Genomic DNA, 27,427 nt, shown 5'->3' with positions numbered 1-27,427 from the left:
CCTATTTCACGGATGAGGTAAAGGAGACTCAAAGAGATGACTTGCTCAAGGTGACTCAACTAGTAAATGGCAGAGATGAGACTCAAATGCAGGTCTGATTAGTTCAAATTTTTGTTGCTTCAGATGCACTTCTTTGACTCCGTAAGTTCACAAATGAAATAAAGAGACAGGAAGTTAGGAGGCCTGGATTCTGGGAGAAGTGGTCTCTACTGGAGGGGTGAAGCAGAGTCGGGTATAAAACCACACCCCCTGGGGTAACTGTGGCAGACTGATACTTGGGACACCCAATGGAACACTGTGAGGTCAGGGGCGGGGTTATTGGGGTAGGGGTGGGCAGGAGCCCAAATAGCAGTTCAGAACATGCTGTGTTCAGGAGGAAGCTACAACTGGTGAGTGGCTTCTTATCTCCAGCTGAGACTTTTCTCCCATTATACCCCTCTTTCTCTCCACTTCCTGCCAACCTGTAGCCATCTCCCTGAGGAGTCCAAGTAATAATCCTCCCTCCCACAAGGGTCCTCACACCTAGGAATATGCCTGCTGGTCACTGAGACACTTGGGCCTATCTCTGTTCTGGGTTCCCAGTCCTCTTCTTAAAAGGCAATGTGGTGGTTTTAATGTGTGATAAATTTCTGCCTTGCCGCTTCTGTCTTTCTATTCTTCACTTTGGGCTTACAAAAAGCAAAATTATACCTTCTCCTTATCTTAACCTTGAAAGGAAATAGCCTCTCCTCTACAGTTCTCATTTCCCTTTCTCTCACTTCCTCAGGGGTCAGTCTTCTCCAAAACCTCTCTCCATCCTTGGGTCAAGAACCTTCTCTCTTGTGGCTTCTGCCCCTGCTCTCTTAACTCACTATTCAGGCATCTTTGGTCTCTTCCAGTTCCTTCTCTGAGGATGTGTTCTAGACCCTTCAGCCTCAAGCAGATGATCAATTGATGCCTTGGAGCCTGCCCTCCTGCAGCTATGACCCCTGTATTGCTGACTTTTCTGCTTCTCAGGACCCTCAGCTCCACATGATGAATTGGAATTGTGTGGGGACATACTAGCTCTCTAAACTCTCCTATGAAGCTATGTCTTGCTCCATCCCTAAGTGCCAGGGCTGACTGGGTTTTGAGGTAATCTCTGTCTCGAGTGAAGAGAGACTGGCCTGCTCAGAGGTCTTTCCCTGCAGACAGGCTCAGAAAAGCAAAAGTATCAGTGTCTGCTACCCTATAAGCCAGAGATTGCTAATTGGCAGGATCCATCTATAATACCAGTAAACCCTCTACTTGATACCGGTGTTAATTACCTGGTCCTTGCTCTTTAAGTCCTGACTATGGTCTAATTTCCATTCTCTTGTCACCCAACCCCAGGCCCCTATTAGAAGCTCAAGTCCTCTTTTGAGTTAGTTTATTTGCTCCATTCAGGAAAGAGAGCTCTGATCCAGAACAAGCAACTCACTCTTTCTCCCCTCACCTCCACAGGCTTGAGAATATGCTGTTCCTCCTTCCCCTTTCCACCATGGACCTCACACTGTGGCCTTTGTCTCAAAAACTCTGAGATTGGTATCCAGGCAAGGCAAAATGCCCCTGTCCCCAACAAGACTGCCTAGTCCCTATGGCTCTGATCGGCTGGTACGGCTAGCAGCCAGGCTCCGGCCAGCACTATGTGATACCATGATCACCGTGGGGAGCGAGGTGTTCCTTGCCCACAGCTTGGTGCTGGCAGGTGTGAGCCAGCAGCTGGGCCGCAGGGGCCACTGGACTCTGGTGAAAGGAATCAGCCCTTCCACTTTTGCACAGCTTCTGTACTTTGTTTATGGAGAGAGTGTAGAGCTGCAACCTGGGGAACTGGGGCCCCTTGAGGAGGCAGCCAGGGCCTTGGGGGTGCAGTCCCTGGAAGAGGCATGCAGGAAGGCTCGAAGAGACAGGGCTGGAGAAAAATTAAGTCGAGGGCTGAAGGAACATCAGGAGGAGCCAGAGAAACCCACAAGAGATTCTGAGAGGGGAGTGGGGGACCTTGGAGAGCAGAGACCAGAGTTTATTGGAGCTGGTGGGAGAGAACGGGAGACGGTGCACAAGCACAGGCCACCAAGGGAGAGCCCTGAGATAGCAGAGGCAATGCAGGAGGGTCAGGAGGAACAGACAAGATCAGAGAAACTCGACCAATCTCTTTTTGGTCACAGGGGAGTAGATGGGAAGCAAGAAGCGATCATGTGGGTGAGGGAGAGTCCAGGGGACTCTGAGGAAAGTCTGGAGGAGTTGCCTGGCCCCCCACCCCCACCAGGTTCCCTCCAAACTAGCATCACCTCTAGGCCCTGGTGGGCTGAGACCCCTTGGTTGAGGGAGGGCCAGCCTGCCTTGTGCAGCTTCCTGCTACTGCCACCCGGATATGGCACTCCCTTCTCCCATAGTACTCCCATCACTGCAGCCTGGCAAGAGGTCTGGCCTCAGGACCCGAGGTGAGTGAGGGGCCTAATGGAAGCCTGGCTGGGAGGGAGTGGCTCAGGTGAGGCAGTGGTGATGGGTGGAAGGGCACCACATCTTTCATCTCTCTTGTATATTTCCTGAGCTGGAGATAGGACAAGAAGCTCCCACTACGGGGGAAGCCAAAGCCCGGCCCCTGAGAACTCCTGACACCTTTCTCTCCAGGATGGGATCGGTCAGGATCCCAGGTTTTGTCAAATCTGTTACTCTTCCCCACCCCATCCCCAGGATCCCACTGCCCCTGAACCTCCACAAAGGGCTCTGGAGCCCGAATCAGCTGGCCTTCCCTAACCTTACCTCAGGTAAGCCCCTCACTGTCCTGAATGAACCTTGTCATACGGTCTCTCTGCTGGGGCTGGGGCTGCAGGAGTCCAGCCTGAGTAGGGTCCTACTTCACTCTGCTCCCTCCAGGTTCCCTCCCCCAGGGCCCTGCCAAGCTCAGCCCTGGGGAGATGGAAGAGTCTGGTCAGAAGCACACAGGTGAGTAGGGTGAGGGCACTTTTGGTTCGGTTTCACCATACCCCGATGTCTTGCCTGAGTGTTCCAGTGATCCGACTCTGAAATTCCCAGCTCTGCCCTTCTTTGTCCCCACAGGTGCACTTGCAACCTGTGTGGGTCATGTGGGCAAAGCAGGCTGCCCATCTCGGCAACACCCTCCCCCATCCCCTCCTGCTCGGTCCAGGCCCTACTCTTGTTCTGTCTGTGGAAAGAGGTTTTCACTCAAGCATCAGATGGAGACACACTACCGAGTTCACACAGGTATGGGCACCTTGCCCGGTGTAAATTGTCTGCTGCTCTCCAAGCACTGGTCTGCCTGCCCCAAGTTGCTCTCTGCGCACCTGGCTCCCACGCAACTCCCTTGCCCAATTGCCCGGATCTACCCCTAGGCCAGCCTTCACCCCCCTCTCGTCTTCACTGGCCTTCCCCTTCACCTGCCCTAGGAGAGAAGCCCTTCTCCTGTGGCCTCTGTCCCCAGCGCTCCCGGGACTTCTCGGCCATGACCAAGCACCTGCGGACACATGGGGCGGCACCCTACCGCTGCTCTCTGTGCGGGGCCGGCTGCCCCAGCCTGGCCTCCATGCAGGCACACATGCGCGGCCACTCACCCAGCCAGCTCCCGCCGGGATGGACCATCCGCTCTACCTTCCTCTACTCCTCCTCCTCGAGGCCATCCCGGGCCTCCCCCTCCATGTAGGCCCCATTCCTCCACCTGATGGGATGTCAGTAGCTTCTTTGGTTTCAGCCAAAGAATTTAAGAATTAAAGACGGGCCGGTGGGTTGGCTAGGCTTCTGACCCGGCACCCCGGCTTCGGCAGCCTATCAAATTCGGCGCTAAGCACCACCGCAGGAAGGGACTGAGAGCCCTCTCCCAGATGACCGCGGACGGCGGAAGCCTGGACCAGCGATCCTGGGTGGGGTGCGGTGAAGTCTGCACACGTGAATCCTAGCTATGCGGGGACTGTTGATTTCATCACCAAAATAAAGCGTTTTCTGTGCCTTCCTCTCGGGGCGAGAAAGCCAAGTCCAGACTAGTCTGCGCGGGGGTAGGGGTGCGCGCAGCCTTGCCCAGTCCTGTAGCGGCCCCTCGTGGCCGCCGCCTCCGTCTCCCTGTCCTCCCCCGCAGGAGCCGGCCGGGGGCTCGGCATTCAGGCTGACTTAGCAGCAAGCCCCGCGGGGAGAGGCTGTAAAAACCCCAATTACTGCCCCCTCCGCAGAGCAAGCACAGGCGCACGGAGTGTGAGTCTGGGGGCGCTCGGCCCGGGGCTCGAGGAGTACGCGTGCTCCGCTCTGCTCGCGACCCCCGCCGCCTCTCCGTGAGGACGAGGGCCGCGGCTCGCTTCCTCCCTCCGCGCTGTGGGGAACGGCGGCCGGGTCGCACTGGGAACTGAGACTAACTAACCCTGGGCCGCCGCCCCTTCCTCAGCCCGAGCCGCCTGCAGGCGTGAACTTCATTTCCCAGTGTCTTCGGGGTCCCCAGGGTAAGAGGCGCCTGCACCCTGGGAGCGGTAGTTCACGCGGGCCGCCGGCCTTCGCAAGAACGAGGGGAGGAGTCTGGGGCGAAAACCACACCTCCCGGCGGCTCCGGAGCTGGCCTTCTTTCTGGGTCGGGTCCAGCCCGCAACAGACCCGGCTCTCGCGGCCCTAGCTCCCGGCGGAAGAAGCGAGGCGCCTGGACTACATTTCCCTGAGGCCCCCGCGCTTCACCCCTCTTCGGCCGCGACGCGGGGTCTGTGCTCCTCAGGCGCGGTCTAAGGTGACGGCCGACCGGCCTCGGACTCCCGCTCCCGTGGTGCCCCGCGCGTGGCCGGCCCAGCCCCCGGCTCCCGCCAGACCCGCGGCGGCGCCGGTTGTTGTCGTGAGCCGCAGCCGCACCGCCCCTCCCCTCCTCCCCTCCCCCCGGCCCTGCTCTTGGGCCGCCCCTCCCCCTGCCTCCCCGGCCCCTCTCACGGTGCCAAGATGGCGGCGGCGGCGGGCGGCGGCAGTTGCCCGGGGCCTGGCTCCGCGCGGGGCCGCTTCCCGGGCCGGCCGCGGGGCTCCGGCGGGGGAGGGGGCCGCGGCGGACGGGGCAACGGGGCCGAGAGAGTGCGGGTAGCCCTGCGGCGCGGCGGCGGTGCGGCGGGGCCGGGCGCAGCCGAGCCCGGGGAGGACACGGCCCTGCTCCGCTTGCTGGGGCTCCGCCGGGGCCTGCGCCGGCTCCGCCGCCTGTGTGCCGGCCCGCGCGCTCAGCGGGGCCGGGGCCGGGGCCGGGGCTGGGGCCTGAGCCGGGACTGCGTGCCGGAGGAGAGCAGTGACGGAGAATCCGACGATGAGGTGAGGCGGTCGGAGGCGTCCCCAGCGCCGGGCGGGGCGGAGGCCGGGGGCTTCCAGGGGTCCGGGTGGCCCCGAGGAGTGACGTGGGGAGCGGGGTCCTCGGGGGCCCTGCGGAAAGGGCCCTGGAAATGGGCATGGGAAGAGGTAGGCTGCACGGAGCTGTCGGTGAAGGGGCCTTTCCAAGTGAATGGAGAAGCCCGAGCTGCAGCGGGGCACTGGGGCCGTGGCGGGTCCTACCGAAGTGTCCTGGGCTGATCCTTCTCGGTGGTCGGCAAAACCGGGGCAGTGGAGGTGTGGGCGAGGAAGCTGTGGGGACCGCATGCCCGGCCCGTGGTGGTTGACAGCAGCAGCTCGGCTCCAGTGGACGCAGGCTAGGGCTCCTGGCTCTTACCTGTGAACTGCCCCGCCCAGGCACATAACCCCTGACACAGCCCTGCTTTCGCCAGTGCCCCGTTTCCTCTTCTGACCTGAAGTGGAGAGAGGGTAGAATGGTGGAGGGCTTCCTCTTAGGGGCACAGGTGGAAGAGACATGGAAAGAGGGCTGAGACGGGGCACTCCAGCAGGTCTGAGTTCAGCTCGGGATTTATTCCCAGCCTCGCAGAAAAGGCCGGAAGGTGTGGGGATCCTAATGGGATAAACCGTGTGATACACACACACACACACCACACTTGGGTGGCCGTATTCCCATCTTCATTCTGGAAGAAACTAGGACCCCAGAGGGCATAAGCAGAGGTCCCACTTTGTTCTGAGTTGGAGTATAAGGGAATCTGAGGGTAGTGCCTACTGCCTGGCCTGTTTCCTTCTGTGCTGTTGTGGTCTGGCTTAGGAAGTAGGGGTTCAAAATACTCTGTGTCTTCATCCTTAGGTAGAGACCCTGAAGAACACTCCCTTCACTTCCCAGTCTTTTTAGTTCTTTTGTAAATAAGCAGGGGGAAATTAAGGGGGAACCTGGGAATATTCCTTGATACCTGAGTCTCAAGTGGAATGGGGGCTTTGGCACTGACTGCTGTTTCTCCCCTCCACCCCTGGTCCCCTAAATCAGGAGTTTCAGGGTTTTCATTCAGATGAAGATGTGGCCCCCAGTTCCCTGCGCTCTGCGCTCCGGTCCCAGCGAGGTGAGTGACGGGGAAACTCTACCTCTGTAGCTTTACAGGAATGTTATTCTTGCTCTCTGTGTCAGCTTTCCCCTGTTCAACTAGAGTCTCCGTCAGTTACTGAGTGTGTTCTGTGTTCAAAGCCCAAGCTAGGCTGGTCTGTGGGGGAAACAGACAAGTAAGACTAGTCCTGGCCCTCCTGGAGTGCCTTAGTCCGAAGGGCTAGCTTGACCCATCTCCCCACACCTATTCTCCTTTTAGGTCGAGCCCCTCGAGGCCGGGGTCGCAAGCATAAGACGATCCCCCTTCCGCCTCCTCGCCTAGTAGATGTGACGCCTACCCCTCCAAAGACTTCTGCCCGGAAACGGGGTGAGGAGGGTACAGAACGGATGGTGCAAGCACTGACTGAACTTCTTCGTCGGGCCCAGGCACCCCCAGCCCCTCGGAACCGGGCATGTGAGCCCTCCACCCCCCGTCGGTCTCGGGGGCGGCCCCCAGGAAGGCCTGCAGGCCCTTGCAGGAAGAAGCAACAAGCAGTAATGGTGGCAGAAGCAGCTGTGACAATCCCCAAACCTGAGCCCCCACCTCCTGTGGTTCCAGTAAAACATCGAACTGGCAGCTGGAAGTGCAAGGAGGGGCCCGGCCCAGGACCTGGGACCCCCAAGTGTGGAGGACAGTCTGGGCGAGGAGGCCGTGGAGGCAGGGGCCGAGGCCGAGGCAGACTCCCCCTCGTGATCAAGTTTGTTTCAAAGGCCAAAAGAGTGAAGATGGGACGATTGTCCTTGGGACTTGAATCAGGTCAGGGTCAAGATCAACATGAGGAAAACTGGCAGGATGCCCCCCAAGGAAGAGTTGAGTCTGGACAGGGAGAGGGCCCTTGCTGGAGCAAGGAGCAGAAGTTGAAGGAGGAGGGAGAGGAGGAGAAAGACAAGGAGGAAGGGGAAGAGAAGGAAGAGAGAGCTGTAGCTGAGGAAGAGATGATGTTAACCGATGAAAAGGAAGAGGCAAAGCTGCCCTCACCACCCCTGACTCCTCCAGCTCCTCCACCTCTTCCATCTCCCTCAACATCTCCTCCATCCCCACTTTGCCCTCCAGCACCCTCAGTGACCCCACCATCCCCTCCACCGCCTCCTGCCCCAGAGGAGCAGGAAGAATCCCCTCCCGTGGTCCCAGCTACCTGCTCCAGGAAGAGGGGCCGGCCTCCCCTGACTCCCAGCCAACGGGCAGAGCGGGAAGCTGCTCGGGCAGGGCCAGAGGGCACCTCTCCTACCACTCCAACCCCCAGCACCACCACAGGAGGCCCTCTGGAAGACAGCCCCACTGTGGCCCCCAAAAGCACCACTTTCCTGAAGAATATCCGGCAATTTATTATGCCTGTGGTGAGTGCCCGGTCCTCCCGTGTCATCAAGACACCCCGGCGATTTATGGATGAAGACCCCCCTAAACCCCCAAAGGTGGAAGTCTCACCTACTCTGCGGCCTCCTGTTGCCATCTCCCCACTTGCCCCCCCGGAACCAGCGCCAGCCCCCTCTCCACCATGTGCCCCAACTCCCATATCTGTCCCAGTCCCACTCCCTGAAAAGAGACGGTCCATCCTAAGGGAACCCACATTTCGTTGGACCTCACTGACCCGGGAACTGCCCCCTCCTCCCCCTGCTCCTCCACCAGCCCCACCCCCACCTCCTGTCCCTGTCACTCCATCCCGGAGGCCCCTGCTCCTTCGGGCCCCTCAGTTTACTCCAAGTGAAGCCCACTTGAAGATCTATGAATCGGTGCTTACTACTCCTCCACTTGGGGCCCCTGAAGTCCCTGAGCCAGAGCCTCCTCCCGCTGATGAATCTCCAGCTGAGCCTGAGCCACGGGCAGTGGGCCGCACCAACCATCTCAGTTTGCCTCGATTTGCCCCTGTAGTCGCCACCCCTGTTAAGGCCGAGGTACCCCCATCTGCAGCTCCAGCTTTGAGCAATGGGCAGCAGCCTCAGCCTCAGGCTCAGCTACAGCAGCCTCCACAGGCCTTGCAAACCCAACTGCTGCCCCAGGCACTACCAGCACTGCAGCCACAGTTACAACTGCAGCCACAGTCACAGCCACCGCCACCGCCACAGCCACCACCTCCACTGGAAAAGGCCCGGATTACAGGCCTGGGTTCCTTACCACTGTCTGGTGTAGAGGAGAAAATGTTTAGCCTCCTCAAGAGAGCCAAGGTGCAGCTATTCAAGATTGACCAACAGCAACAGCAGCAGAAGGTGGCGTCTTTGATGCCGGTAAGCATGGTGCTTTGGCCAGGCCCTTGCACCCAGTCATCCAGCCTCAATTCCCTGCTCCCTTAACCTCCTGCCTCCCTCCAACATTGCAGGAAACCCTCTAAACCAGTCTGTTCCCTGTCCCCCAGCTTCCTGTACTTTCCTGGCCTTGTCTTTCCTTATTTTCCAGCTTCTAAACCTGTTTATTATTTCCCCACCAGCCAAGCCCTGGAGGGCAGATGGAGGAAGTCGTGGGGACTGTCAAACAAATCTCAGATAGAGGTTCTGTCAGGTCTGAAGATGAATCGATGGAAACTAAGAAAGAGAGACCATCGGTATGGAGTGGGTGGAGAGCCCTCTGAAGGAGGCTGGTTGCAGGAGCATAAGTAGCAACTCCCCATTCATATTCCTGGTTTCTCTTCCCCTAGGGCCCCGAGTCCCCTGTGCAAGGCCCCCGCATCAAACATGTCTGCCGTCATGCTGCGGTGGCCCTGGGTCAGGCCCGAGCTATGGTGCCTGAAGATGTCCCCCGCCTCAGTGCTCTCCCTCTCAGGGATCGGCAAGACCTTGCAACAGAGGGTAGGGATGGGCGTCTTGTGGGGAAATTTGATGGCTGTGTCAAGTCTGGGAGCAGGTGAATACACCAAGAGCCTGGGAGAGTTGGGTGTTTAGGGCTAGGTCTTAGACAACGCGGGTTTAGGGGCATGTGGAACCTGAGCACCTCGAAAGTGGTGGCCAGAGGGCCCATTGAATGAGGTCTAGAAGAAAATAAGAGATGAAGTAGAAGGCCTGGTGACTCCGTAGCTCCATCTCCTCCTCTCCACTGTACCAGATACATCATCAGCATCTGAGACTGAGAGTGTCCCATCACGGTCACAGCAGGAAAAGGTGGATTCAGCAGGGCCTGGGGGAGACTCAGAGCCTGCAGGGTCTGGAGGAACCCTGGCCCATACACCTCGGCGCTCACTGCCCTCCCATCATGGCAAGAAGATGCGGATGGCACGGTGTGGACACTGTCGGGGCTGCCTGCGCGTGCAGGACTGTGGCTCCTGTGTCAACTGCCTGGACAAGCCCAAGTTTGGGGGCCCTAATACCAAGAAGCAGTGCTGTGTGTGAGTAGCTGGGATTCAGTCTCCATTCCTACCCATGGTTGTCTGTCACCAAGGCCCCCTGCCCCACCAGAGCAGTGGGATTGGCATCCTTGTGGAGAGCTTCCTCTCTTCCCCTCAGACCACCAGTCCCCTACCCTGGTGACGTGCTGCTCCCCTCCCCAGATACCGGAAGTGCGACAAGATAGAGGCTCGGAAGATGGAGCGGCTGGCTAAAAAAGGTAACAAGTTTTGAGGAGCATTTTTCTATTCAACCTTATTTAGACTCGTGGTATGGAGGAAACCACGTTTTCTTTGTTTTCCTCCTCTTATCTTTGCAGTTCACCACCTTTGTCTTTTTTTCCATCACGTGCTTTTATATCTCTCCTGTACTTGTTTTCTTCTGCCCCACTTCTTTCTGGCTTTTCTCCATCCAAATGTCCCATGTCCCTGGCTGAGATCAGATCCTACTAAGTCCCCTGTTCCCACAGGCCGGACGATAGTGAAGACGCTGTTGCCCTGGGATTCCGATGAATCTCCTGAGGCCTCCCCTGGTCCTCCAGGCCCACGCCGGGGGGCGGGAGCTGGGGGGCCCCGGGAGGAGGTGGTGGCCCCGCCAGGGCCCGAGGAGCAGGACTCCCTCCTACTGCAGCGCAAGTCAGCCAGGCGCTGCGTCAAACAGCGACCCTCCTATGATATCTTCGAGGACTCGGATGACTCAGAGCCCGGGGGTCCCCCTGCTCCCCGTCGTCGGACTCCCCGAGAGAATGGTGCGAATTGTTTGTGGTTTCCTCTGTCGGTTAGTCCTGTGTCGTTTGTGTGGAAGGGAGGGGGCTCTGACCCTAGGGTTCCATCTGTGATGGAGAAAGCAACTGAGTGCAGAGAGGGAGGTGGTAGTCTCAGGTGGATGGGGGAACTGGTGTGTGACGTGTTTGGTAGGTTATTGAGCAAGGCCTAACTAAAGGTCACTCTAGCAGACTTTGATTGGCTAAAGAAGCCCTGGGGATCCAGGTAATATTTGGGGGTTGTAAAAGAAGGGCAGTGGGGCAGGCAAAAGGGGGAAACTCACCACTTGTGTCGTGCCTAGAGCTACCAGTGCCAGAACCTGAGGAGCAGAGCCGGCCCCGCAAACCCACCCTGCAGCCTGTTTTGCAGCTCAAGGCCCGAAGACGCCTGGACAAGGTCAGCACGATCCCACACCAAGAACCCTGAGCCCTGTGGGAAGGCATGGCTCCTGCCCTCCAGGAGCTTCCTGGCAAATCAGGGTAATGATCTCACCTGAGTGTGTGGTGTGTCCACACCGGAAAACAGGCCCTGATGGGTGAGACAGCCTGTCCTTCTGGAAAGCAAAGGCTCTGGGCAAAAGACAGGGTCTGGCAGGCAGGGGGAGAGGGCAGTAAGGAGAGAAGCCTGTAGAGATGGGGTGGGCAACCTTCTGACCATCACCATCCCTCCCTAGGATGCTTTGGCCCCTGGTCCCTTTGCTTCCTTTCCCAATGGCTGGACTGGAAAACAGAAGTCTCCTGATGGTGTGCACCGGGTCCGTGTAGATTTTAAGGTATGGCTTTGAGGGGGAGGATGGCAAGGGCTCTGTTTGGAAGAAAGTTGTCAATTGTATCTGAGAAGCCAGGGCTTTAAGATGGATGGATGGATGGATGGATGGATCTGACTTACATTCCTGACTGCTCTTTGATCCTGTGTCCTTGTTTCCTTCAGGAGGATTGTGACCTGGAGAACGTGTGGCTGATGGGAGGCCTGAGTGTGCTCACCTCCGTGCCAGGGGGGCCACCTATGGTGTGCTTGCTGTGTGCCAGCAAAGGCCTGCATGAGGTTGGATTGCCACCTTTTTCACAACCCTTCAAGTCTCCATTAGCCCTACTGTCTGATTTCTTGGGCCCTCTCAGTGAGGTCTCATGTCCTGGCCTCTTGGCCTCACACTGTGCTCATTGTTCACTCCCCCCCCCCCCCAGCTGGTGTTCTGCCAAGTCTGCTGTGACCCTTTCCACCCATTCTGCCTGGAGGAAGCCGAGCGGCCCCTGCCCCAACATCATGACACCTGGTGCTGCCGCCGCTGCAAGTTCTGCCATGTCTGTGGGCGCAAAGGCCGAGGATCCAAGGTTTAGTCACTGGAGCCATGGGGGTGGGTGGAGGAATGGAGGTATCCCTATGCCAGTAGATCCTGCCATTGCTGTCTTTCTCCAACATACAACAGCACCTCCTGGAGTGTGAGCGCTGCCGCCATGCTTACCACCCAGCCTGCCTGGGGCCCAGCTACCCAACCCGGGCCACACGTAAAAGGCGCCACTGGGTGAGAGATGAGGCCCACACCCTTTGCTTTAGAGTTCTGATTAATGCTGCAACCACCCTCAGGCTTGCTGTAGGCCAGGGTTCTCATGAGGAGGGGAAGGTTGGAGGTTCTTTTGAGAGTTTGATAAACAACATTTATTCTTCGGGCATTTCACATAGACAACAAATTATATGTAATGTTTTTAGGGGTTAATGGATTCTACAGTCCCAGGCTCAGAATCCCTCCTCTCCTCCCGGTTTCCCCATCACCAGTCTTCCTGCTTCATTCCTCTCCTGTTCTCCTCTCACCCTTGCTTCCTTATCTAGTTCCTGCCTGCCGTCCACTCCTCTTTGCTCCTCCTCCCCTTTCACTGCTCTAGCCTGGTGTCTGGCTCTACCCCTAATGTTGCCCTGCCCACCCCGCTCCCCAGATCTGCTCAGCCTGTGTGCGCTGTAAAAGCTGTGGGGCAACTCCAGGCAAGAACTGGGACGTCGAGTGGTCTGGAGATTACAGCCTCTGCCCCAGGTGCACCCAGCTCTATGAGAAAGGTGGGGACTTGGCAGGGGCCCTGGGCCCTGGGTCCTGGGGGTCCACCAGGGAGTGGGCCAGGCTCCTGCATAGGCAGTTAGAACAGATGCTCAGAATTGGCTTTCACTCTCTTTTCACCATGGAATTTTTCCTTTGGTTTAGTGTACTCTTCCATAGAGGTTCCTCCAGTACATACAATGGACATAGTTTCTCTGAGGGCAGTGGAAGTGGAGGACCTGGGACCCCACCTTTGTGGTGGTCCCTGAGATGTTTCCTGGAACCTCAAGACTCCACTGAGCACTTTGAAAACCTGGGCTTTCCTCATTTATTCAGGCATCATGTTTAGCAAGGCCCTATATCTTATGAATCATTGGGGTTGCAGGGTCAGAAAAGAGGCTTTATCCTCAGCCAGCTTTTTGGGAATGGTAGGGACCCAGGATGGTGCTGTCACCTCTATGACAGAAATTCTTACTTGCCTTCTTCCCTCTTCCTTCAGGAAACTACTGCCCGATCTGCACACGCTGCTATGAAGACAATGACTATGAAAGTAAGATGATGCAGTGTGCACAGTGTGACCACTGGGTGCACGCCAAGTGTGAGGGACTCTCAGGTGAGTAGGTGGAGTGCCAGGGGTGTGACCTCAGCCCCGTGGGGATCCCTGTCCTACCCCCCAGCACACGCCCTCATAGGACAGGTGTGCTAAATGTCCTTGGTATCCTAGGGGCTGCTGAGAGCCCCAAACCATTTTTTCCTTTCTCACCCTGGCTATTCTAGATGAAGACTATGAGATCCTTTCGGGGCTGCCAGACTCGGTGTTGTACACCTGTGGACCGTGTGCTGGGGCCACGCACCCCCGCTGGCGAGAGGCCCTGAGTGGGGCCTTGCAGGGAGGCTTGCGACAGGTGCTCCAGGGCCTATTGAGCTCCAAGGTGGCGGTCCCATTGCTGCTGTGCACCCAGGTCTGGAGGGCTCGGGTGGCAGGAGGGCTCTGAGGCCAGGCCTAGCGCCAGTCCTGCTGACTTCCCCTCTTTGCAGTGTGGGCAAGATGGAAAGCAGCTGCACCCAGGGCCCTGCAATCTGCAGGCTGTGAGTCAGCGCTTTGAGGAAGGCCACTACAAGTCTGTGGTGAGTGGGACACTGAGAGGAGCAGGTGGATGCCAGGAGGAGAGAGGGCTGGGGTTGGCAGGGGCTTGGATCCTGACAAGCCCCCTTACAGCACAGCTTCATGGAGGATGTGGTGAGCATCCTGATGAGGCACTCGGAGGAAGGAGAGACCTCAGAGCACCGGGCTGGAGGCCAGACGAAGGGGCTCCTACTGAAGGTGAGCTCTTCGGGGAATGCTTGTAGGGTGGATTCAGTGATAGTGGGGAGGAGAGAGTGGGTCCTTCAACCCCTTTCGCCATCTCTCCTGGGGAAGCCAGTTCTTCTCATCCTGTTACCCACTCTCCAGCTGCTAGAGTCTACGTTCTGCTGGTTTGACGCCCACGACCCCAAGTACTGGCGACGGAGTACCCGACTACCAAAGTGAGCAAGGCTGGGTAGCAGGAGGGGAACCAGGGAGTGAGGGCAAAGGCCAAGGGCACAGAATCCAGGATCAAACTAGGCTGAGAACAGATGAGGAGCAGAGTTAGGATCTGGAGGGTGGTAGGACCAGGGTAACAGTCCCCAGTGGTTATAGACTAGCAGAGATTCAGACTGAGGACTTTTGCTCTACTTTGTGCAAGCTACTACTGGGGACAGCAGTGTTTGCGGATTTGGGCAGACACTGGTGACCCCGATGGTTAGGGTGGTGATGAGGAAGCCCAAGGGAGGTACCTGCTGGAGCCTAGGGCTTAAGACTTGCTAGAAGTGATTGGCGTCTAAGCTGAGAGGTGAAGGAAGGGTACTCCAGGCATGAGGAACAGCGAGCATTTCATGTGCCGAAGGTGGCATGAGAGGCCTGGCTTGAGAGGTGGCATTGAGAAATGCCACATGGGGTGAGGACAAAGGGTGTCATAGCATGTTTAGGCTGAGATTGTGGTTGGTCCCTAGTCCAACCACCCTTGTTAGACATGTCAGATGCTGACCTAGCCTATCCACAGCGGAGTCCTTCCCAATGCCGTGTTGCCCCCCTCCTTGGACCATGTCTACGCTCAGTGGAGACAGCAGGAACCAGAGACCCCAGAATCAGGGCAGCCTCCAGGGGACCCCTCAACAGGTACTGGGAAGTGGGAGCTGGAAACTAGATCCCCTGAGTTGGTGATCCAAGCTCTGGGTCCTGATTCTTAGACCTCCCTTCCCATATTCCTTCCAGCTTTCCAGGGCAAGGACCCAGTTGCTTTCTCCCACCTGGAGGACCCTCGTCAGTGTGCACTCTGCCTCAAATGTGGGGATGCGGACTCGAAGGTAAGGGCTACTGCGTGAAGCCCCAGGTCGTGGGGCCTGGTCCCTGAGGCCTCTCCTCATGTCCCTCCTCTGCTCCCAGGAGGCAGGACGACTCCTGTACATCGGGCAGAACGAGTGGACACACGTTAACTGTGCCATTTGGTCAGCTGAAGTATTTGAGGAAAACGATGGTTCCCTCAAGAACGTGCACGCTGCTGTGGCTCGAGGGAGGCAGATGGTGAGGGCATGGGCCTGGAGAGGTGGGCAGCTTCAGGGTCCCCGGTAGTGCCCCGCCAGTGGAGACAGCTCTGTTTCACAGTCTACTACAGCATGTCCTTTCACTACTGGTCATAGGTGCCTTGTGTGGTTGTCCCAGGACTGTGGTGCAGGAGACATAGTGGTTTTTTCCCCCTTTTTTGAGCCCTCCGGCCTGGGAGACTAGAAGTTAAAAGACCTCCTTTTGATTGATCCCGTGCTGGATGCTTCCTATACAGTTTGGCACTTGCCTCTTACTGCATCCCCGTGAGGTGCGGTATTGCCTGGGTTAGGATCCCCCTCACCAGTGTGGGACCTGTGGCATGCTCAAGCTCACGTCCAGAAGTGGCACGGTAGAGGTATCTACTACAGGGAGCAGATGCAAGCATTAAGTAAAACAGGTTCTACATTAGGGCCGTGTGAGAAAAATGGTAAATGCTACTCAGCAAGTGTTAGCTGTTATTTTTCTTTCTACTGTAACATTCTGCTTCACAAAATCTGAAATGGCTTTGATGTGAACCTGGCCCTGGATGCAGCTAGGTGAGAGGTTATGTTTGGTGAGTGCCCTTGTGAAGTGCTGGGCTAAACGGGCCCAAGCAGAATCTTAAGGACAGTGATGCTGAGTGTCAGGCTCTGGCCCCGGTTACTGGCTTTTCCCCTCAGCAGCCCCTTCCACCCGCAGCGCTGTGAGCTCTGCCTAAAGCCTGGAGCCACGGTGGGCTGCTGCCTTTCCTCCTGCCTCAGCAACTTCCACTTCATGTGTGCCCGGGCCAGCTACTGCATCTTCCAGGATGACAAGAAAGTTTTCTGTCAGAAACACACAGATCTGCTGGATGGCAAGGTGGGCCATTACCGTGAGGAAGGCAGCTCCCCACGGCTCTCTTTCCCCTTCCACTCAGGGATCCCCGCAGCACTCAGGCCTGGCCCCCGCTGCCTCTCAGCGTCTCCTTGTTCTCCCTGGGTCCTTGAGCCAAGCTCCTGCCTACAAGACCCCACCCACAGAGCCTTCCCTTGCATCCCTCTCACACCCTACCAACCCAGCAACCCCATTTGCCACCCACTTCCAGGAGATCGTGACCCCTGATGGTTTTGATGTTCTCCGTCGAGTCTATGTGGACTTTGAGGGCATTAACTTCAAGCGAAAGTTCTTGACAGGGCTCGAACCTGATGCCATCAATGTGCTCATTGGTAAGCCACTTGCTCTCTACCATCCTCTTCCTGACCCTGCCTGGCCCATCCTCCTGACCTCTCCTCTGCCCCCTAGGCTCCATTCGAATTGACTCATTGGGTACTTTGTCTGATCTCTCGGACTGCGAGGGACGGCTCTTCCCCATTGGCTACCAGTGAGCAGCCCGGGGGGAATTGGTGGGGCTTGGGACTTGGGCACCAGATCTCATTTTTCAAGTTGTTCTGATCCTGTGTCCCACATGCCCACCCATCAGGTGCTCCCGTCTGTACTGGAGCACAGTGGATGCTCGGCGGCGCTGCTGGTATCGGTGCCGAATTCTTGAGTATCGGCCGTGGGGGCCGAGGGAAGAGCCAGTTCACCTGGAGGCAGCTGAAGAGAACCAGACCATTGTGCACAGCCCCACCCCTTCCACTGGTAGGCCATAGAGCTACTTCACCTTCTTCCCTGAATGCCTCTCTCTCAATTCTTACTCTCCTCTCCCTTAAAGAAACTCCAGGATGCTTGCTGTTTTTTCCTTCATTGTAACCGCAATAACACAACTTAGTGGCTATGCATTGTGTGCCAGGGGCTGTGCTCAGCATTTTACAGAAAGTGAGGGGAGAGCACCGTGCTACCTGCTTTGGGGTGGGGGTGGGGGTGCCAACTTTTGTACAAATGTAAGGAGCTTTTAGGGCTACCTGACTCGGGGCTCCATGTTTATGTAATGCTCCCCACAGCTCTCTGAGGAAGGTACAAGCTCAACTGTACTGCAGCTCGAAAGGGTAGTCGCTCTCCACAGTAGCAGTGGTGGAGCCAGGATTCTAACCTGATCTGCTCACTTCCCAATCTGGCACCTTCACAGCCACGTTGGCACTCAGGGATGTAGCTGAGGACTGAATAGCACAGAGCAAAGAATGGGCTTGGAGATTGGTAAAGGGAGAGGCCATTGGGGGTTGAATGGGAGGAGGAAGAGATTGGGATTATGTTTGCAGGTAAGGGGTTTGTTCCAGGTTAGAGTCTGACATGAAGTAGAGAAGGGAGGAGTGTGCAGCTGTCCTGGATGGAAACAAGGGAATGTTGGGAGGAGGCGGCAGAGAGTGGCTTGTACAGGTTGGGTGGAGCCAAGTAATGGGGAGCCAAGAGTGCCAGAATGGGGCGGGTGCGTTTGATGTGGCAGGGATGCACAGAGAGGTAAGAAAGTGGTAGGACTGGCCGTGCTGGAGAGAGGGCAGTACCTCTCATGGCATGTAGGCCCTAAATCAGAGCAGTAGGCAGGCAGGAAGTGGGGAGATAGCAAAGGATGGCTGAGGAAGGGTCACAAAGGGACCCTGACCCAGTGTGTGCGGAGGTTTTGCAGAAGCCATGCAAGGGTATGGGGCCTGGGTGATGACTGGGGACCAGTGCCCATTGTGGCTGGGTTGGGCAGGGGTGGAGAAGATGCAGTTGGCTCAAAAGGAGAGAGGGCATGTGAGGAAAGGCTTTGACAAAGAGCCCCTGCCACCCTTGATGCCATTTTCTTGCCTCTTTAGAGCCCCCAGATCATGTCAACTCCCCACCAGATACAGATGCCCTTATCCCTGGAGCTCCTGAGCACCACTCACCTATTCAGAACCTGGACCCCGCTCTTCGGCCGGATTCAAGCAGTGCCCCTCCTCTGGCTCCCCGCTCCTTTTCAGGGGCTCGAATCAAAGTGCCCAACTACTCACCATCCCGGAGGCCCTTGGGGGGTGTCTCCTTTGGACCCTTGCCCTCCCCTGGTGAGTACTTGGGAGTGTTCAAGGGAGGGATGGGGTAGGTGAATCAGGAACACCTGGCTGACAATGACCCTTCGCCCCACAGGAAGTCCATCTTCTCTGACCCACCACATCCCTACAGTGGGTGACCTGGACTTCCCAGCTCCTCCCAGGCGCTCCCGTCGTCCCAGCCCCCTGGCCCCAAGGCTGCCACCATCACGGCGGGCTTCTTCCCCTCTCAGAACCTCTCCTCAGCTCAGGGTGCCCCCTCCTACCTCATTCCTTAGAGCCCTTACACCTACCTCAGGGGAGCTGGCTCCCCCTGGCCCTGCTCCATCTACACTACCCCCTGAAGACCTGGGCCCAGAGGACATGGAGGTGGTGTCAGGACTGAGTGCTGCTGATCTGGACTTTGCAGCCAGCCTGCTGGGGACTGAGCCCTTTCAGGAAGAGATTGTGGCTGCAGGCGCAGTGGGAAGCAGCCATGTGGGCCCAGGGGACAGCTCAGAGGAGGAGGCCAGCCCTGTCCCCCACTACATCCACTTCCCTGTGACTGTGGTGTCTGGCCCTCCCTTGGCCCCGGGCACTCTCCCTGGAGCCCCTCGCATCGAACAGCTGGACGGAGTGGATGATGGCACAGACAGCGAGGCTGAGGCAGTCCAGCAGCCTCGGGGCCAGGAGACTCCTTCAGGGCCAGGAGCAGGCCGGGCTGGGGTCATCGGGGCTGCAGGGGACAGGGTCCGACCTCCTGAGGACTTGCCATCAGAAATTGTGGATTTTGTGTTGAAGAACTTAGGGGGGCCTGGGGAAGGGGGTACTGGGCCCAGAGAGGAGCCACTCCCCCCAGCACCTCCTCTGGCCAACGGCAGTCAACCCCCCCAGGGCCTGCCCCCTAGCCCTGCTGACCCCACTCGGACGTTTGCCTGGCTCCCTGGGGCTCCGGGGGTTAGAGTATTGAGCCTGGGCCCTGCCCCGGAGCCCCCCAAACCCGCCACATCCAAAATCATCCTTGTCAACAAGCTGGGGCAAGTGTTTGTGAAGATGGCTGGGGAGGGTGAGCCTGTCTCCTCTGCAGTGAAGCAGCTGCCTCTTCCCTCTCCCATCCCCCCCACAACCCCCACTTCCTGGACTCTGCCCTCAGGACCCCTGCTGGGTGTGTTGCCAGTGGTGGGGGTGGTCCGCCCTGCCCCCCCTCCAGCCCCCCCTCCACTGACACTGGTATTGAGCAGTGGGCCCTCCAGCCCACCCCGCCAGGCCATCCGTGTCAAAAGGGTGTCCACCTTCTCTGGCCGTTCCCCACCAGCGCCTCCCCCAAGTAAGGCCCCCCGGCTGGAGGAAGAGGAAGAGGCCTTGGAGGATGCCCCCCAGGGCCCAGGGCTTAGTGGCAGTGGGTAAGTGAGTGTGCTGAGGCTGTGGAGGAGGGCAAGGGCGTTGGGCAGGAGAAGGCAGCTCAGGCTTCTCGTGGTTCCCCCACCACCAGTTTTAGCCGAGTGAGGATGAAAACGCCTACAGTGCGTGGAGTTCTCAACCTGGATGATCCTGGCGAGCCCACGGAGGAAAGCCTGAGGTGAGTGGCCAGTCCCTTTTCCCTGGAAGCTCTGGGATCTCTTTCCCTTCCTTCTTCTGACAGGTCTCTCCTCACAGGCCCCTCCAGGACCAATCCCCTCTGCTGCCACTTCCAGAAGGTGGTCCTCCCCAGGCTCCCGATGGTCCCGCCGACCTTCTGCTTGAATCCCAGTGGCACCACTACTCAGGTAGGGACCCGCCTTTTCTTCTCTCCGCCTTCTTCCTTGTGCTTGCTCAGCTGAGTGACTGACAGGTACAGTGGAGAATTGGTACACTTCAAAAAACACCTGCTGGGTGTCGCACATTGCACACCCGCCTGGGAACAGGCCTGAAGCTGGGTGTTAGAGTTATAGAGATGCCCTCGAGGAACTTATGGCCTGTGACAGAAACAGATGGAGATGAGAAGTTTCAGCTTGATGTGAGAGGGTCTCTGAAAGTGCCTTGTCCAGCATGCCCACGCGTCCCAGGGAGGGCTTGAGAGCCTAGTCTGCCTGGGTCAAAGGGTTAGGGACCTAGTAAAACCAAAGATGAAGTTCCGGGAATTATCCAGAGAGGATGGATCCCACCTAGGAGCCAGAGGAGGGGCAGGAACAGTAGGAAGGAGATCAGGAGAGTGGTGTCCCAGGGGCCTGGGGAAGGGAGTAGTCAGCAGTCCCAACTGCCACAGAAGGCCCTAGCATGCAGGGTCTGGGGTGGGTGTGTACCGTGTGGGCCAGTGGCACAAGGTGGGGAGGATATTGTGTAAAGACCAGAATCAAAAATGGTGATTAATGAGGAAGCCAAAACAACACCCAGGTGCTTTGCCAAAAAAAAAAAAAAAACGCCTGAGAATTTGGGAGGAGAGGGTGGGCCAACCACTTAGAAGGGTTTAGTATGAGGGCTGAGACAGCAAAGCCAAGGATGAAGGCCAAGGAGGTAAGAGAAGGCATGGCGGTCAGGTTGACTAGGAGGCCTCCCTGAGGTTAGGTGTCCCTGCGGACATCAGTACACAGGATGAGGGCACTTGGAGTCATTTGGCTGACAGTGAAGCCAGAGAAGAAGTACTCTGTAGGTCAGGGCGCACAGACAGAGGGCTGCAACCAAGTAAGCTGGTGTTAGGCTGAGATTTGGAATTTCTAGTGGCCCCAGTCCCTTTCTGATACGTAGATTTTCTCATTGTGTAGAATACAGCTGCTGAGCATGGCAGTGGAGTGAGGTAGACTGACTGTTTTACTGAAAGACGGCTTATGGGGTCAGAGAGGGTGTGAGGATATGGCAGTGACCGTGACTCTGACTGCCCTCCGGGAGCAAACCACATTTTTTTTTTTTTTTTAATCCTCACCCGAGGACATTTTTTGTTCAGGTAGAGTGGGAGGGAGAGAGAGGAAGAGAGAGAGAGAGAGAGAGAGAAACATCGATGTGAAAGGGACACATTGAGTGGCTGCCACCCGCACGACCGACCAGGGCCGGGGACAAACTGCAACCAAGGTACATGCCCTTAGCGGGAACCGAACCTGGGTCTCTCGGGACCGCAGGCTGATGCTCTAACCGCTGAGCCAAACCGACCAGGGCGCATACCACATTTTGGTAGAGGAAGCAGACACGCACGTTAGCTAGTGCACTGCAGCTTAGATGGCACTGAGAGTAGTGTTCAGAGAACAGATGGAGGGGAGGGTGGGAGAGAGCTAAGAAGAGGTGGAAGGAGTTCAAGGTGGGCCCAGGGGCACTGAGGCAGAGACATGATGTGAGTCATACAGCAAGAGTCAGGTTTAGAATCTTGCTTAGGGCTGGGAGTACGTGTGGGCAGGTTGGCCCAGGGAAGTGATGTGGGGAGAAAGAGCAGCCACATGAGTCCTGCCTCTCCTGAAGTGTGCTCCGCTCAAACTTGTGTTACCCCCGCTCCACCCATACACAGTGGTCAGTCCTCAGTCCCTATCCTCCTTGAACCAGCAGCATTTGGTGTGCTGATGCCTCCCCTCTTTGAAGCACTCTATTTCCTAGCTTCCAGAACCCCACCTCTCTGGTTGTAAGTCCTCATTGCCCCAACCTGTCAACTTGGGCACCTCCACGGTGCTGTTATCTAATTTCATGGTCCGAAATAGCATTTCTAATTCTGATAACCCCCAAGTTGCTAGCCATACTCCTTTCTCCTGGTGCCTGCGCACCATCTCCACCAGCAAGTTGCCAGGGAAGTTTTAATAAGAATCTGAGACTCAACGTGTTTCAAACTGAGCTCTCAACCTTCACCCCAAACTTGTTTCTCCTCCACTCTCACTATCCTTCCAGTTCAGACCCTAAATCTCAGAGTTTTCCTTGCCCCTCCCCCTTTCTTTTACATCTACGTCTCCTACATCTTAGTAAGCCCTGTCTGCTCTAGCTTTAAAACCTTTAGCCCCTGAGAAATCCCTTAAATAGCTCCTAATGTACATGTATTTGATTTTGTGAGTATGGTTCTACATAATAATAATATGTTTGTAATATTGAAAGCAATATGCTGCATATAAAACTATACATGTGCAAAATATCATTCTTTAGTATTTTTAATTTTTTGTGAGACAGAAGGAGGGGTGGGTGTTTATGGTAGATGGGGTTTGAGTAAGCCATAGTGTGTCCTACAGGGCCAAAACACTCCAAGCTACCGTGGAACCGCTCATCTAGCCAAGAAGTCGTGCAGAAAAGGGACCGCAGACTCTTTAGAAAAAAATAATGTTTGGTCTGTAGGGTTCACTGGACATTTAGATCCAGAGTCTGTGCTTGTGCCCAGGGAGGGAGGGAGGGTGGTGGGGAGCGGGGAGGTTTTGACTCCAGAAAAGGTGATCCTTACCTACTCTGACCTGCCCTGGGACCAGGTGAGGCCTCAAGCTCTGAGGAAGAGCCTCCATCCCCAGAGGATAAAGAGAACCTGGCCCCGAAACGGGCTGGCCCACATCTGCGCTTCGAGATCAGCAGTGAGGATGGGTTCAGCGTGGAGGCAGAGAGCTTGGAGGGTGAGTGAGGAGTAGTGGTGACAGGGAGGAAAGGTGTCCCATAGAACACCATCCTTACTGCTATGGCTCGGCGCTCTCTCCTCAGGGGCATGGAGAACTCTGATTGAGAAGGTGCAAGAGGCCCGAGGGCACGCCCGGCTCAGACATCTGTCCTTTAGTGGTAAGTGGGGGATCCACAGGGACTCTGGGAGCTGGGATGACTTCCTGAGGGCAAGATGGGCCACTGACATGACATGCATCCTCACCTTTGACTCCTCAGGAATGAGCGGGGCAAGGCTCCTGGGCATCCACCATGACGCTGTCATCTTCCTGGCAGAGCAGCTGCCTGGGGCCCAGCGTTGCCAGCACTATAAGTTCCGCTACCACCAGCAGGGAGAGGGCCAGGAGGAGCCACCCCTGAATCCCCATGGGGCAGCCCGTGCTGAGGTCTATCTTCGGTGAGAGGTCTGGGGTGTGATGCCTGGGTCAGGGGAACCCTATGGGCAATGAGTTCATATCAGAAGAATGAACCTCATCCATTCCCCTTTTGCTTTGTCTTCAGTAGTAATGGTATTCCTTCTACTCTGCCAGCAGCAGGCCCAGGCCAAGAATAGGGGGGTTGCATCTTGCAGGAATGGCTGTGAACCTCCTCTATTCTTTTCTACCTGCAGGAAGTGCACCTTTGACATGTTTAACTTCCTGGCCTCCCAGCACAGGGTGCTCCCTGAGGGAGCCACCTGTGATGAGGAAGAGGATGAGGTGCAGCTCAGGTCAACCAGGTATGGAGGGCAGGCCAGGGTTCTGGGGTGGTCTAAAAGGGTCCTAAAGAGTGACTAGGGGCAGAAGAGGTCATTCCTGGGTACCAGCCTGTGTGACACTGCTTTCCCCACCAGACGCGCCACCAGCCTGGAGCTGCCTATGGCCATGCGCTTTCGCCACCTCAAGAAGACATCCAAAGAGGCTGTGGGTGTCTACAGGTTAGTGGGGTTGGGGGGAGGAAGCCCCTTGGGTGGATGACAGGTGCCCTGGTGTGGGACTGCCCTGCTTCTGTCCCCCTGCCCCCTGAGCTCCCCTTGCCCACCCTGCCCTGTAGATCTGCCATCCATGGGCGGGGCCTGTTCTGTAAGCGCAACATTGATGCTGGCGAGATGGTCATTGAGTACTCTGGTATTGTCATTCGCTCTGTGCTGACTGACAAGCGGGAGAAGTTCTACGATGGGAAGGTAGGCTCTGCCAGGTCATGGGAATGGGGTGGGTGAAGCAGGGCCTACCCATGGGAGCAGAGCACCTGACTGCCCCACCTTGTTCCTGTAGGGTATTGGGTGCTACATGTTCCGCATGGATGACTTTGATGTAGTGGATGCCACAATGCATGGCAATGCCGCCCGCTTCATCAACCACTCTTGTGAGCCCAACTGCTTCTCTCGGGTCATCCACGTGGAGGGCCAGAAGCACATCGTCATCTTCGCCCTGCGCCGCATCCTGCGTGGTGAGGAGCTCACCTATGACTACAAGTTCCCCATCGAGGATGCCAGCAACAAGCTGCCCTGCAACTGTGGCGCCAAGCGCTGCCGTCGCTTCCTTAACTGAAGCTGTGGCTGCCCATGTCCCCCCGCTGCCATCTTTTCCCTGGTCTGGGGGCTCCCTAGTCCCTCCCAGAGCATCTCACCCCCACCCTCATGTTCAGGGTGGAAGTGGGCATGCAGGTGGCAAGGGCCCTGCCCGCACCCCTCCAGCCCACTCAGCAATTGTCCCCTTCTTGTCCTGGGGCCCAGAATGTAGATATTGTACAAAGGTTTCTAAATCCCTTCTTTTCTATGCACTTTTTTATTTAAGAGGTGGGATCCCAGGTGGGAACCCCCCACAATAAAGTCTGTCAATGTTTGGAGAGGTGGTCTTCCAGTTTGTATGGTGCTGGGGTCAGGTCGGAGCTCCCATTTCTCTGTGCCCCACACCCATTCTGAGCTAAGAAAGCCCATTAGCCTCATCATGGAGGTGAGAGGCCATTGTTCAGAATTAGAAGTAAGTTGTGGGGTCTGTCTTCAGAACAACAAATGTTCTATATATTGTAAGTTAGAACCCAGCTGGGTGCCTGGGGGTGAGCTCTCTTGGAATGGCAATTTTTCTCAAAAGCAGACCCTGGTTGCCCAGAGGCACCCAAGGCCAGCTCTCCCACATCTGGTCTATGTGTATGATAGAAAGGCCCCTTTTCTTGGGGGAGGGAGGTCAGGAAGTGGAGGATGAGATGTCTGTTGAGTCTTGACCCATTTAAGACTATTTCAAGAGGGATCCTAATGACTTCAGGAAACAGAAGGCACTTATTTCAAGGGAAACTTGACCCATACTAGGCCAGGTGAGCCCCAGATCAGGCAAGCTTGGACAGCACCTGCAGTGCATCTGCACGCCCTAGCTGGGCCAGGTGTATGCCAAGCTGGCCCAGAGAAGCAGAGGGCTCCTTTGCCACCACCACCTCAATCAGGGCACGCAGAGGCGAGCGACTGGGTCGCAGTGAGTAGGCAAAGGTGGACCAGGCAGCAGGCAGTCCATATTTTGCAGCCAGGTGTCGAGTGGTACCACAGGCCAATGCCCCACCAGGCCCAGGCTCAGGGTCCAGCAGCACAATCAGCTCCTCCAGCACCTCCAGTTCATCCAACAGGCAAGACAGGGGCTTCGATGTCAGATTTGACAGCTCTGAGAGACAGAGGGGTGAGGGGGAGAAAGGCTGGGCTTCCAGTCCATCTTCCTTCCCATTGGCATGTCTGGGACTAACCCCCAGCCACGAGTGGAAGCAGAGAAACCCATGATTCACCTGCTTCTGATGCCTCCAGAAAGCCTCTAGAGGTTTTGGAGTCTCTGGAAGCCAAGCCAGGGTAGCGGTGGCGGAGGCTGTGCCTTTGCAGGATGAACAGGAGGATAGCTGCTGAGGTCAGGAGCAGAACCAGCAGAACCAGGGGCAGGGCAAAAGTCTGCCAAGGGACAGTGTGCTCATGTGTCAGCAAGGAGCTGGAAATCGTCAGTGAGCTGGGCTCCTGGGAGCTTAGGACTTTGGGTGTTTCAGGCTTCAGAGGGCTGGAATCCTTGGTAGAGGACGGCTTCTGGGAATAGGGGGTTGGGGTGAAGCAGGAGGCAAACCCCACTCCTGCCCCCCTCAGCCCAAATCTGTCCTTATAAGCTCTCCATAGGGCCACATCCCCACCCAATCCAACCCGCACCGTAGTACTTTAACCCTAGCTGGTCACCCCCAGATACAATGTCCCCACCCCCATACTCTTCTGTGGGGCTACACCACCACATTTGATCCAAAACCCGCCCACCTGACCCAAAACCACTCCCTCCAGACATCCCCCCCTCCCCAAAGGCTGCCTTGTCCAAGCAGTCCAGAGCCCCGCCAACACCTGTTCGCCGTGCCACCCGGTTGTCGCGGGAGTGGGGGTCCTGGCTGTCCTGCCACAGGGGCTGCATTGCTCCGCGCTGTTGGGGTTGCACATCCCAGGAGGACATTCTTTGAAGGGGTGCCTTTCGTGATCACCAAAGTCATTGAGCCCGCAGTTTTCCGAAAACTCATGGCCTAGTGGGAGACAGGATCTCTTTTGTGGCTTCCTAGCCTCACCTCCTCTATAAGGTCCTTTCCCCTTTGTCCTGTGCCAACAGGCCTCGCCCCTTGGACTCTACCCAACCATCACCGGACGTGCTCACCTCCGTTCTTCCTTCCCCACACTAGCGCTGCCAGTCTCCCAACCACCGGCTGGGTACCCTTTACGCCCCTCCTGCTTCCGCACCAAGCTCCGCCCATGCAGATTTCTCTGCATAGCTCACTCCCTCGCCCCCTGGATCCCGCCTAACAGGCCGCAGCCTTAAGCGGTAGCCTCCAGATCTGCCTTATAGGATTAAGGCCTACCACCCCCACCCTGAAGCGAGCCCCCAAACCTCGCTCCTTGGGCTCCCTATCACCCCCTCGCTCCACCCGAACACATGCATAGGCGTACGCCCAGTCCCTGGTCCTCACCAGGCTTCGGGGTCCCGAAGCGCTGCAGGCAGCTGCGGCAGCTCAGGGTGTCAGGGTTCCAGTACTCTAGGGGGCTGCAGAACTGGGAGGCTTCCTGCAGCACCCCCTGCCCCAGGAGCAGCGCGGCAAACAAGAGGAGGCACTGGGGCTCCATCCCCGGCGGGGTCTGCAGCCTAGGGGCCCGCGACCGCAGGACTTCCGTTCACAGCGCCTTTGCGGCTTTCCCAGGAAACCAGGAAGAAGGAAACAGTGGACGTTGGGGCATAGGACCCCTAGACACCTGTGAAAGCCAGGACTCTACCTCCACCCCAGTCCAACTCCTGGCCCATACCAGAGGCCACAAGTCCTCCAGATTGCTAGAGCAAGGGCTCTGAAGCCTGACTGCGTGGATTCATATCCCATCTCGGCCGTTCCATCCGTATGAAGGCTAATACCACCTGTCTCATAAGGTTATTGTAGAGAATTAAAACTCTTACTAGAATCAACTGTAATTGAAAAATAAAAATGATTTAAAACACCTTACTAGAAGTAAAGCTCTTAGGACAGCACCTGGCATATGGTAAGCTTTATATTAGGTATTACTAACCCCCATTTCAGGGAATCGGGGATAGAGCCCCCAGGCCTCATCTACTTGATTCCCTATCAACTTCAAGGGACCTTACCTTGGCTCCTAACTCCAATCTCCTCTGGGCTGGGACTCCTCCAATTTGCCACACCAGGCGTCTTCCCCTTGAAAAGCCTCAGATGGATTAATGAAGTTTCCAGCACGAAGGTGCCCCCCACCCCTACCAGTCCCACTTGGAGGTTTCTAGGGTGTTGGGCCCTGAGTCCGATAATTTTCCACCTGCTTGAAGTTCTTCAGCTGCAGCTGTGGCT

At 56.9% G+C, this 27,427-nt stretch overlaps 3 protein-coding genes across 5 annotated transcripts; 2 read left to right on the top strand and 1 right to left on the bottom strand.

Annotated features, from left to right (window-relative positions):
* The first annotated feature begins 356 nt into the window (after window positions 1-356).
* ZBTB32 (zinc finger and BTB domain containing 32) lies at window positions 357-3,658 on the top strand. Its single transcript, XM_036275094.1, has 6 exons — window positions 357-389; window positions 1,462-2,438; window positions 2,692-2,765; window positions 2,875-2,943; window positions 3,058-3,222; window positions 3,405-3,658. The coding sequence occupies exons 2-6, from the start codon at window positions 1,561-1,563 to the stop codon at window positions 3,656-3,658; spliced, it is 1,440 nt and encodes a 479-aa protein (XP_036130987.1). The 5' UTR covers window positions 357-389; window positions 1,462-1,560.
* Window positions 3,659-4,920: 1,262 nt separating this feature from the next.
* Window positions 4,921-24,433, top strand: KMT2B (lysine methyltransferase 2B). Its single transcript, XM_036274759.1, has 37 exons — window positions 4,921-5,274; window positions 6,317-6,389; window positions 6,630-8,632; window positions 8,833-8,946; window positions 9,040-9,190; window positions 9,444-9,723; window positions 9,886-9,941; window positions 10,191-10,469; window positions 10,787-10,881; window positions 11,159-11,257; window positions 11,416-11,529; window positions 11,670-11,816; window positions 11,912-12,007; window positions 12,417-12,534; window positions 13,011-13,124; window positions 13,289-13,473; window positions 13,550-13,639; window positions 13,731-13,835; window positions 13,965-14,038; window positions 14,596-14,711; window positions 14,808-14,899; window positions 14,979-15,116; window positions 15,816-15,974; window positions 16,201-16,321; window positions 16,398-16,476; window positions 16,576-16,736; window positions 17,831-18,058; window positions 18,141-19,425; window positions 19,515-19,601; window positions 19,679-19,788; window positions 22,429-22,566; window positions 22,652-22,726; window positions 22,826-23,003; window positions 23,217-23,324; window positions 23,439-23,522; window positions 23,639-23,768; window positions 23,860-24,433. Exons 1-37 carry the CDS (start codon window positions 4,921-4,923, stop codon window positions 24,133-24,135), a joined length of 8,112 nt encoding a protein of 2,703 aa, XP_036130652.1. The 3' UTR covers window positions 24,136-24,433.
* Window positions 24,415-27,427, bottom strand: IGFLR1 (IGF like family receptor 1). 3 transcript variants are annotated; one of them, XM_036274699.1, is made up of 5 exons: window positions 27,214-27,427; window positions 26,552-26,770; window positions 25,941-26,113; window positions 25,355-25,640; window positions 24,415-25,236 (listed from the first exon to the last, which is right to left on the bottom strand). In XM_036274699.1, exons 2-5 carry the CDS (start codon window positions 26,703-26,705, stop codon window positions 24,911-24,913), a joined length of 939 nt encoding a protein of 312 aa, XP_036130592.1. In that variant the 5' UTR covers window positions 26,706-26,770; window positions 27,214-27,427; the 3' UTR covers window positions 24,415-24,910. The 3 variants fall into 3 exon arrangements, with proteins under 3 accessions (XP_036130592.1, XP_036130591.1, XP_036130593.1); XM_036274698.1 differs by having other exon boundaries at window positions 26,552-27,427; XM_036274700.1 differs by having other exon boundaries at window positions 25,355-25,637; window positions 26,552-27,427.

Source organism: Molossus molossus, unplaced genomic scaffold, assembly GCF_014108415.1.
Source record: "Molossus molossus isolate mMolMol1 unplaced genomic scaffold, mMolMol1.p scaffold_m16_p_21, whole genome shotgun sequence".
Taxonomy (NCBI): Eukaryota; Metazoa; Chordata; class Mammalia; order Chiroptera; family Molossidae; genus Molossus; species Molossus molossus.
This window is presented reverse-complemented; position numbering and strand designations above follow the sequence as displayed.